Raw genomic sequence first — 12,244 nt, 5'->3', positions numbered from 1 at the left:
TCCCAATCAATAATGACTATCTTAAAAAAATTATCTCATTCATATGATTGTTATAGTTTAACATACATGGATACGCAGCATCAGGGAAATAAATAGTCAGCTATGTTTACTCAAACATGTATTATTCTGTGATGAAATCGGATTAAACAGAGTGGGGGTTGGGAGAAGATGGGGTTATTAAGCCAGGCATGTTAGCCTGTCCAAACAGCCGTACCACATGCACCCAAATATTAACCAAGATTTATTTGATAAATAAAACGACCAGCACCAGAAATTGGAAATAAATTTTAAAAAAAGGAAGCGAAAAAAAAACTTACATTTATGATGCCCTTGCTTAATATTCGATTGCCGTTGCCTAAAAATGGCAAAGGTCCACGATAAAGTCATAGTTTGTTAAATAATGACATACTGAGCACACGGCTGGCCGTAGCATGGAAATGACAAGACTAAATGGGAATAGCATTTGATAGTTGAGACAAAGACACGATCGCTTATGTGTAGAATTCCAGAAAACAGTGTGTCAGAAGAGTCTATTGAGACGCGCGAGTGAGGCTGTACTAACTTCAAATCCAGTTCTGGATTATTTGGATGAGATGCCAACATAGCACTCTTCTGTTGGGGACGTAATGAGCGCTTACGCTCGTCTTCTCGTCTAAAGGCGTCCCACAACCAAATCTCCCTACCCTACATATGTAGCTGTTCACATTTTCATATTTTTCTGCGCATGCTCATTGTGTTAACCTTTCTGACTGGTAGATCCACCCATTTACCATGCCCATATCTTTACCTTGTCAACGTAAAATTAGTAGTGCCCAGGGAATAAATGTTGATATCTTGAAAACGTACATGCGTTGTGACCCATCCCTGTGTAATCTACAAAGGGTTACCTAAACTGATACATGTATTTACGTGAACAACGGTGGAGTAAATGGAAAGACGCAGTACCCTGGCTAGACGTAAAAGCCGGACATGTGCCCGTAATTTGTCAGACGTTGGGTCATAATGTCAGTTCCATCAGTCTGATCTATGTCCATGTTGTCTAGGTACCAGACAACATTTGGTCCTTCTGACCAGCGTCAACTTATAGCCTGCTTGGAGTAGCAATTGTTTTTGTTCCACTGGTTCTCAGTTGAAAGGACATATTTGGCCGATATTGGACAAAATCATTGTTTGTGTTAGAAGTGCATTGCTTGATTTGTTTTATTTCTTTTAATACTAAACTCTGAATTTTAAATAGAATGCCAGCTGAACGTACCTGTAGTTGACAATTAGGCAAGCCCTCAGTGAAATGGTTTTTATCATTGTCATTTTTGTAGCACCCTGGGTACTTGCGCTGTAAGATTTTGGGAGAGGGATTACCATACAGGATTCCGTGCCTGCGGTGGCACGGTTTCGGTTACCTCTACCCACGGGCCTAACCGCCATGTCGTTGAAGTGATATATTCATGTATGGGATAAAACAGAAATGAAATGATCATATGCGGGAAAACTTCTTGGAACATAAAAAGGCTAAATGGAGTTGTTTGTCCAGAATTCATCATTAATTTATTTAGTTTTTTACAGTTGTTGTCAAAAATAACGTGTTAAATTTAACAGAAAATATGTGTCCTGTGTTATTATGGAATGTATTTTGCTATTACGGCAGGTTATTTTGATACATTTAATACGCATATTGTATTACTTCAACACAACTTGTAACGGACAGTTTTAATGCCGCCATACACGTACGTAACAATGTTGAGCACACCAGACATATGTTGAGCACACCAGACATATGGCCTCTCGCTTCATCGTCCAATGTATGTACCAGTGCTTACAAGTTACAGCCGATATGTAGCATGTATTGTGTTCTACGCACCGAGGCAGAGATTAGGCAGATAGAAATCTTAACAGGCTTTGACAAAAGCTAAACATTTTGAATCCAGGTCCACCAGTTTCTATCAGAAGGCTTTTACCAAAATGTGTGCTCGTGAAGACATTTAGCTGGCAAGTTATACACTTCACATTAAACAACATGCGAACTCCGGATCTGTTTACAAATATCAATCAGTTGTGCATATAGGTGGTAGCCTGGCGTGATAAACTGCAGTTGTCGCTGCGTGGACATTAGCTTGTACATTTGATACTTTTGTAGTTCGCATGTTGTGAACCATCCCTTATAACCATCCGTATGTCACGTTAGATAGTACTGGAATAGATTTGAAACTTGAGACTGAGCCAGAAGTTCAAAAGCCTATTGATGTTTTAATTGAAGGCATCCCCGGTAACTCGATTCTGGTGTTGGAACCGGCTGTACAACAAGCTCACTTACACTTTATCAATACCTCAAAGACTTCCTTGAAGACAGACCAGAGAATCACGTGAATAGGAATTAGCTGTTTCATTTCCTACGCGACACATTCTACAGCAATCCAAACTAGCTTTTGTTCTGCATTGTAATGCATAGCTTTCAGCTATTGTGTACTAATACAATATTGCGTCTTGCATTTTGTTATGCCAATTGCCCTTGATCTAGAGTCTAGAAGTTCTTATTCCGATAAAAAGGAAGAAGAGAAAAACAAGAATGCGTGCACTGTGGGGATCGATAACTCTTGATAGACAGTTCGGATGACGGAGCTGAAAGCTTTTATTATTTTTTGCAATATACGGAAACTGTGACAGTGCTATTTGCCATTATTCGGTCCTTTCGATTTTCTCGCAGGAAGACGATACAACCACATTCGTTTTATTCCAAAGCAATTCCGACTGGCGTATTATTTTGTAGAAAAGTATAGCATTATTGATTGATTGATCTCGTTAATGGCGGTGCTGTTTCTCTGTGTTGATTGTGACATACTGCGGCGTCAGAAAGAGATCTACTTGCGGTATATCATAGAATAAACGATAGGGTTATCGAGCCGATGGATTAGAGCTGACCTATTGTCTACAATACTGATCGGGGACGCCCCAGCTGTCGGAAAGTCCTTCCCAAACAATTTGTCTTGTTTTATCGTACTAATTGGACCTGAGGACGGAGATTCCCAACACACATTCCATAGACCATTCATAAAGCATGTCGAGCTCCAGGACAGCGCAGAAATCATGAATCCTATAAGGCTTAGCACTAAGACCAAATTTCCAGAGGGGTGTTTTCGGAGATATAAGCTGATCCAAGGTGCTGGGATATTTAGGCCGTATGTTAACCTCAATTGACACACAGGTCGCGACAGTAAGACTGTAGGAGCCACAAGTCATAACGGACTGCACCGCACACGTAACGATTCCGTTTGTACCCTTTCGTCCAGAGCATAAATTGTAAATTAATAGTAATTCGATGGCATGCGGAATCAGGGTCGATTTCCGCCTGTATCAATACGGCTAATGTAAAAAAAAACGATAGAAGATTCCATATTTTTGTAAGACGTACCGTGGCACGTATGTATGAGATATCCGGAGACTACAGGGCTGATTCTGCGCGGGAGGACTTCTCGACGTCCTTCTACTTCGGGAAACACAGTCGGGGTTACCAGCCGCTCGCACAAAGCGCTTGATGTCTACAGTTCATCGACATCAAGGGCAGCTTAATATAGTAAAGTAACAGAGAGCAGAAATGCCACTACTTATTCGGATTATTATCACTGGACGGAGGGGTTGACGGAAGGACATGCAGCATACGAGATCTCGGGGAGCGGGTTGTCGGATCGATCCGAGAGCGGCTGTGTGCGGAGGGTCTAGACCGAATGGCTCTCCACCCGCCCAGTCGTCGTGATTGCGTACGCAGACCGTGTCGCTGCTTTTCGAGAATTTGGAGGGAACATCCAGTGAGACGGCAAAAATGCTCTGTGGCATGGAGATGTATGAGAGATACCGCTAGACGATCTTCGCTTCACTCCTCGCTCTCCCGAAAGCGTGAATATTAAAGACCCGATCATCCCGGGTTGCTACTCTGCTAGCTGAAGCCTGGGAGGAACTTTTTCTCCCCACTCCTGAGAGCCCTGGAAACAGGATTCTCCACGTGCCCCAGGCTGTCGACGCACCCGGAGATGCTCCGTCACTACCTCTGACAGAAAGTCGCCGGACAGGACCTCGTCTCTGCTCACCCACAGTAGCATTGGAAACGACCTACTATATTTCGACATGTTAGACTTGAACGAAGCGATGGTCTGGCTGTAGTAACAGTGATCTCCGCTTCCGCAAAACAGTACGCCGATTCCACAGGCTGCCTTCCCATGGGACCTGTTATATTGGCTCATAGAAAGCACAGAGCCTCATGGGTAAAATTGTCACACGTGAGCTGGCCAGATACTATAACAACAATATGCTGTCAGTGGGCTATAGCTTTCTTCCCGCGTGGAGGGTGTGTGAGTGTGATCCGGCTAGGCTCCGTCCTGTCACTTCAATAAGATTCACTGAACTGCTGACACCAGACAAAGTCTAACTACAGGAAACATGTTTGACTCTCGTCTCCGCCACCTTCGATCGGCGGTTACTCGCCTTTGGAAACATGGATATAATTCTTTACCCCGCTCTCTTGACTATATTGTGGTAAGTGTTACAACAATTATTGATTTTATCGTGACCAGGTATACCGAACTATTTTAGGTGAACAGTATTTTTTTGTTCGCCAATCAAATCGAAGTTTCACCTCTTTAACTCAAGCATTTCAATCTTCCTATGATACTTTGTCAATTGTCTTCCCTTCCCTTGCTTACCTGCAGGCCTACAAGTCTGTTGTTTTATAAATGCACGAACTGCGGTGTCCTCAATTAAATGGATCTGCCCATATCGTTCATGCAACAGCTTTCCTGTTGAGAGTTATGGATAAGGGGCCGTTGAACAATACCGCCAGCCCACGGGCATTGATTACTGCAGTGCCAGGAAGTGATAGTAAATCATAAATTCAGGGGTTGTCGGGTGTAAGGGGCGGTGGGCTATGCCTCGAATATTCTTCAACCTTAAGGGTCAGCATGGCGACGAAGTGGTTGCGCTTTTTTTAATACTTGCCCGATTTCGGTCGGCCAGATATATTTTTGTGGTTAGTCCGCTTAGGTGTAAATGGCACAAATAATGTGAAATGTTGAACAGTCGTCCAGTAGCGCAGCGCTGTGATATGAGCCCCCCTGTGATATTCTCCCCTGTTGCGTTCTTCCGTTACTATTTGACAGTATATCTCCCTATGTACACACACGGGTTTCGATACTCACGGAAGCTGAGTTTACATTTCTGGCTCTCCACTTCTCCTCCGGTTTGAATTAGTCCGGTTTGCAGAGGGATCAAGCCGAACTATCCACTGCTTCTCCAAAAACTTGCTGGAAATAGAAATCTCCGGTTTTGTTGACAAGAGCGAGCCTTTCTGCAATGCCTTACATAACGGCCGTCTTGTGTAGGAAATATGTGTCTTTTAAGATTGTTTGACTTAGATTGAGGGCATATCGAATGCCAAGAGGATAGGGTGGACGTGTGCCTTATACTCAAGCCAACTAACCACATTCATTTCCTGACTGAAAGTACAGAATTTGTAACGCCATCTTAGGTAAATCTGGGACAAAGCCCTTTCAAATATGTTTTTTACATGGAAAAAAAGCCGCTATGGAATCGTTAATTTGCCAGACGGTCATAAATAAATGGCGTTTACATAACATTTCCTTCCCCAATTATAATGGCAAGCCTCATATAACACGTAATAATCTATTTGCCTGTTTATTTTTTATGAGTGAATAATCCCTAGTAAGCACATGTCTGATCACTGCAACGCCGGCCAGTGAGAGGAGTTGGGAACAACTGGATCGAAATGGTCATGAACTCAATTGTGCAACCAGTGAGCTTTCCGTCGCGGCTGTCGGCAGCTCTTAATAAAGCATGGAGGAATGATGGTAGGGCTACAGCAAATGAGAAAGCACTGCGGGTTCACTTCTCATTTGTGTCTTTAATGCACTCGAAGGCAGCCAAATGCATCCAATGAACACTGCTACCCGCTGAAAAAACCACGCACACTTTCAGTTCTGATTAAATCCGTGAATTTATTTTGAAGGGGGAGCTCGTTCCTCAATTAACTAGGCCATCCACTTGGTGTGAATTAATCCACATGCATTTTCCAAGTTTCCTAGGTTTCCTGTTGGTATGTTGATAGGAAATGTATTACATTATCCAGGGTTTTACGGTTATTGGAGTTATCAAGTGAGGTGAAAATGTGCCTTGCTGTTGTCTTGCGTGTGTTGTTAGGTGTTGGAATGCGTACAGATTTGGCGCGTTGCCTCCTCGTTTCTACGGGTCGATTATGATACCTTAAATTACCGTAATTTTCAATGAGGTTAATATTCCGTAACACGCACCTGCAAATGGCTATCTCCATACCGGTTTAAGACACGTGTCAAACTGACGTTGAGTTTCCATCGAATGGTGTGAACGCTTTGTCAGGTTGAAAATACACGCGATCCCCATACCTCCCTTCCCTTCCCTCCCCACTCCCTCAACTGCCTCCAATTCTTACGGCCTTCCGGAAATTAATAGTGAATGGCTGACAGTCTTTAATTTACACATTTAAATCCGGCTCACAACACTTCAAGCCCCGTTACTCTTTCTCCGTCTTCTGTATTTGATGACTGGATACCGGAGTTTCCTGTCTCAGCGCTGGCGTTAATTTGCCGGGGAAATCCTCTTTGCTAAAACATTGAGCCCAGTCCGGTATTATCAGGACACATCTACTCCATGGCCCCCGATATATTCTTTCCTCGCTGGTGTAATAGCCACAGTCTCTTGTCAAACTTGTTTACTCTGCCCACCAGCGTGTACTTACTCCTAGTCAATATCGATTTTTTCTCAACTATTTGCCGCCTCTGGCTTATGATAAATACTGTAAGTGTGAATTCTGTATCAGTTCCGAAATCTGGCGAAAATTGCATGAAGATCACAGCTTGGCGAGTAATTAATGCCGTGATGCCTTTACGTTTAACACAGAGATCAAGATACCAGACATGCTTATTGGTGATGTTTTCGGATTTACACTGTGGAAGTGGTGGTTTTCTGATCATTCACACAGGAAAAAGTGATCTACATCTCTATCTTCAAATTAGAGATTATCCTAATATAATTATCCAATCAAATGCAATAAACCACTGAGATTTGTTGTCAGGTGACTATTTGCAATATTTGCAATGTATGATGTAATATGAGTCTGTTTTTGTTTTTCGAGACGACTCTTTCTCGTGTCTGAAGTTCAGTTGACAACACTGAAAAAACCGTCGAGAAAGTAATATGGGAAATGAGTCCTAATTTACGGATAAGGGAAGCATGGCAACGTCTAGTTGGCAGCGGCTGTTTTTCTACACCTAACACGCGCTGTCGTCATGTCTAAGAATTAGACGTCTATCGGTGTTCGTTAGTTGTTTGAAAAAGTGATTTCTAAGGAAAAAACTTGCAACAGTTCCCTTTTTTTGTTAGTGCTACAATTTTTAACGCAAGGTGAATGTTGGAGAAAACGTTAGTGCTGTCTTATTTTTGCTGTGTTTCCGTTAGCAATGCAAACCGACTTCAGCGCGCGTAATTTGCTTAAAGAGTGGCCCCATGCCATTCACGTAGATACGCAAGTAGAAATTGCTTTCTTCCGGAAAAGGGAAATAAAAAAGAAATCAAATATCATTTGACATAATCATTTTCTCGCAAAATGAAATCTATATTTATCATAGGGATTTTCTCCCAAGTGGTTTATTTGTCTCGTTTCTTGTAGAATATACAACAAAATTTTTTTTTTTTTAAATTTTCTAAATCATAGTTGTAACCATGATATATAAACATCGTCTTGTAACTGTGTAAAATATCTTGGCGTGACAGTTTCTCACCCACGAACTGAGTTACGCAAGTAAATAACACTAGGTATATAAAATACACTTTGTAGAAAATGAGGTGTTTCAGTCCCATTAAGACGTTTTCTTAAACTTCAGTTATGGGGGTTTATGGGGCTAATTTTGTCAAATATCTGATTGGGTTTTGTTAGTGAACTTACAGCGTTATACAGATCAATCACTCCAAAATAGCATAAATAAGCTGAATCAACATATGGTGTAGCATAAATAGCCAACACCATAGACTCTAGCATAAAACGCTACAAACATATAGTGTGATATAAACATGCTTTTCTAGGCTAATATAGCATTAATAAGTCACACCACAGTGTAGCAGAAAAATACTATGCCTACACACAATAAAATGTTGTATATATATATATATATATATATATATATATATATATATATATATATATATATATATATATACCTAAACGGACAGTGTAACATAAACCGTATATACCAACAATGGGAAAAAATAGCCTGGCTGTGCTGACATATAACGTAGAATTGACCAGAATGGATACAGGGCCAACAGAACAAAGGACCCACTAAGCAACACGACCATTCGCAGGTTGCTGCGCGACATTTCCACGGTGACATGTTTTCAAACGGTAACAAAAACAGATGAGAATGATGTCAAGAGGAAAGAACCATGGAAAATGATAAATCGTTCACTGACAGAAGCTGTGTTCATGAAATTCAGACTAGATGCCTGGAAATAGTCAGGGTATGCATACAAATAGAGGACATAATATGGCATAGATAACTGCAAATAAATATGTCAAATAGCGAACAATAAATTTCGCAGTAGACAGCATGTTGTAGATCGTACACAGGTAAATAGAGGCCAAAATTAAAGACATTGGTGATTTTAACATATTTATACTTTTTGGTCACCAAAACACATTGTATTTTAATGCACGAAGGAATTAAGACGACATTATTTGCCTCTGAATCAAGATTATACACTGAAGGATTATTATGGTGAAATAATTTACACTTGGATACTGTGAAGTGTTGGCATACATGCAGCTTACATTGAACTTCGCAACCTTCTTATAAGGTGTATTTTCTGGTATGTGATTGAACTAAAACATGGCGGGAGAGAGACACGGACATCTCTGTCACACAGTAGCCAGGTGGAAAACGTGCGAGTACTTTGTTTTAGGGTGATTTCCATACGCTGCTTTGAACATAGCTGACAAAATAATGCTATGTCCACTTCTATATGCACTCCATTCAGATAACCACATGTACCAATGCTTGCCTTCATTTGTGGGTTGTTTGACAAGCTAGTGGTCAGTGACAACACATGACAATAACCTGCTAATTGTAGCAATTAACTCTTGCACACCCTGCTTAATTCAAGCACCAATTATCAAGGCACGCATTGACGAGTCGCCTATGTTGTCACCTATTTTCTGGCACCATTTACCAAGACATGCCTTAATTAGTGGTTTGTATTGTCTGACACGTGAGGTATATTTCATAAAAAAATGTAAAATCAACGAAAATATGCATTCCTGGTGATGGGAGGTGAAAATACGCCACGAGTCTAGAGGAAGCCGACCATAAATTCTACATGTACGACTTATCACTTTTGAGTAAGTTTAGGCCAATGACATCTGATGTGCTGTTATTAACATCACTGCATATTTACCTAATTTTGCTTCAGCCATTGTGCTTGAGGCGGGTAATTTGCTACTATTTAAGCATTTATATGACCAGTTAGAATAAATGCTCAATGTGAGGTAAACTGACAAGAGACCGTATTTCCCTGGTTACGTGTGGTCATTAGCCAGTTACAGCTTGAAGTAATTTATTATCTGTTTGACCTATAGCATGAAGGTTCCTCGGGGAAATGGTACGTGGTGTGATGAGTTATTTGCATACAATTTTCGGTTTAACTAAAAAATAAGGAATTATTATTAGGTAATCATTATTAACATTTTTTGTCACTAGAAAACAGAAATCTTAAGCACTTTAGTTTATCTAGAATCAGGTAAAATTAATGAATTCTGGCAGATAATTTCTAAATGAAAAACTATCCCTGTTAGTTATGAGCGTACAGCTTAATGTTACCTACATTTGGTATGAACAGTGAATGAAAAAGTTCGTCACATACATTCCAATTTTTTCTGCGCATTCAGTTGTTTTTAGTTGTTCTGTGATAGTTTTGTGTTCCCTTGTAGACATTTTCTAAAAATTTGTTATCACATTTTCTAAATAGAGCTTTAAGGCGCGATTGGCAGGGTATCACTATCGAAGCTTTCCGATAGATGTTCAACTGTAATTTCGTAAGATGTGGTCTGATTTCACTTCTAGGCAAAATAAAACAAACGATTTAATACATCAGCATGCGAAAAACAAGTGTTTGGAAAATGGCTCTGTGTTCCTGCCTTCTGATGCGGCCAGTTGCACGTTGGAATATAACATGGTTTGATGGAGTAAAACGCGAATATTCACAAGGCCATCTACATTAAAAGGTAACGTCAACCTCGGAACCTTGGAATTGTCACGGATGATTACAATGTACGTATGACTTATTGTAACATCCTGTAAGATGTTTCATCTAAGATGTAACAAGTGGCTTTACAAAAGCATGATGAAAACAAGCATTTATTTAGAAAGCCAGGGAAAAAAAGAGATAAAAACAGTACCCTCCCGGCATGTTTGCTTCAGTTATGCTTTTATTCTTGTACTGTCCTGATAAAAAACATGTGTTAATTTAAGTATTGATCGGCCTCCGTAAGTTAAATGGAATTGAATAAAATGTAGTAAATGAGATTTGCAATTCCCTGCATTGGAAAACCATTGAACGCAAAGCCGACGTGTCCTTGGTATCTTGATACGTTCGCTTCGCGGCTGGTGGAAAGATTTCCTCTCGCTCTTCCATCGAGTCGATGTGCCTTTCCATCAGGCTGATAGCTCTACATCATAAGTTCATTGGCGAAGGCAATAAGCTGACCAAGCAGACGTATTCTCTGGGGTATCGGACAGAGTGTCAATCCACGAGTCACTTGGCGTTAAACAACAACTTACGTCTTCTGGGGACTCTATCGGCGTACAGGGCTGTGGAAGTATAGAACCACCTTCGGGTCGGGAGACCCAACTGGACGGCTGTCTGAGCCGAGTGTGATCCGGCTAGTCCTATAAATACAGCACAACTTAATCACTGTCAGACAGAGAACCACGTTTATGATGTATTCCGACTATACCAAACTGTTCCAATTTCCTGACATTTCAGGTTTGGCCTTAATCCCCACAAGACAACATTGGACTCAACCTTCGACTTCCTATCCGACTTAAAAACACTGTTTGGACATCTGCTAGGCTTGTTCTTATCGCCACCCTCTGGCAACATCCACATTAGAGGCGAACTGACGTCTAACAAACTTAGGTCGCCTCTTGAATGCAATTGTAAAGGTCAACATCCCTTTTTTATCGCGTCCCCGAGATCTAGGCTATATAACCTCTTGTTACTTGAAGATACAATCAGCTGAATGGATATCATGGGAATCTGAACGAATCTGCGTGGGAAAAAGTGAATATATATACTAATTATCTGCCCTGGATTTTCTTATTAGTCGAATTAACCCATGACATTGCCGCGTGCAATGAATCTCAGATCCGTTATTACTGAGCGGAAAGATTTGTCGTCTGACATGCCACTTCATACAGCCACTTTATACAACATATGTCTATGCCAGACACCCATTTCCGATATCCTGTGTGGTTTGGATACAAAAGATGTAGCTTTGCTTTCTATGCAATTCTCGGCCAAGCTCCTCCAATATAGCATCATCCGTTTCCTTTCCTGAACAACCCAGTACTTCAACGGCTTTCTATGGAGCCGACGTCAATCTCAGCTAGTCGGATATGACGATATTTGTCAATGTCATAAGCCGCCTGTGTAGACGGCGAATTCCTGGTAATCGTTTAATATTCGCCCGACTCGCCTTGTATAAGCCGGGTTAATCCGGGCTTATATAATCAACGGTGGACTCGTCAGGACAAATCATTTGGGACGTAACCCAGATCCTGTCAAAATCACCTCAATTTGCATTGGTTATATACAAGTAATTTATACATCTCGGCGATAGATACCTGTATTTTTGGCTTGTAAAAAGCACAATAACAGCGTATTTATGCTCTTCGGATGAAGTAGTACATAGGTTATCATACATACAGATTACCACAAACATCCCACTGATATGTTTTCATATCCCACTTCTACCTTCATACAAGCCAGTGCTCTCAGCTTTGTGGTAAGGAACGTGTTACAGACGAGCCAAAGACTAGTCTCTCCAATTCCATACCTTTGAGACTTTCGGATAACGAACTGCAAATACAATCTCGCACAAACCAACGTCCGCCAGGTATTCAACACAGTGTCTTATAAAATGTCCGAATACAAA

General features: G+C 41.0%; 1 protein-coding gene across 1 annotated transcript in view; it reads left to right on the top strand.

Moving 5' to 3' along the window:
• Positions 1–4,405: 4,405 nt before the first annotated feature.
• LOC135473758 (gamma-aminobutyric acid receptor subunit alpha-2-like) overlaps positions 4,406–12,244 on the top strand; it is a 34,545-nt gene continuing 26,706 nt past the window's right edge. The window contains exon 1 of the mRNA XM_064753639.1: positions 4,406–4,524. Within this exon, the coding sequence (XP_064609709.1) occupies positions 4,484–4,524 (41 nt within the window). The 5' untranslated portion in view covers positions 4,406–4,483. The remainder of the gene's footprint in view (positions 4,525–12,244) is intronic.

The sequence above is a fragment of the Liolophura sinensis genome, chromosome 8 (genome assembly GCF_032854445.1).
Source record: "Liolophura sinensis isolate JHLJ2023 chromosome 8, CUHK_Ljap_v2, whole genome shotgun sequence".
Lineage (NCBI taxonomy): Eukaryota > Metazoa > Mollusca > Polyplacophora > Chitonida > Chitonidae > Liolophura > Liolophura sinensis.
This window is presented reverse-complemented; position numbering and strand designations above follow the sequence as displayed.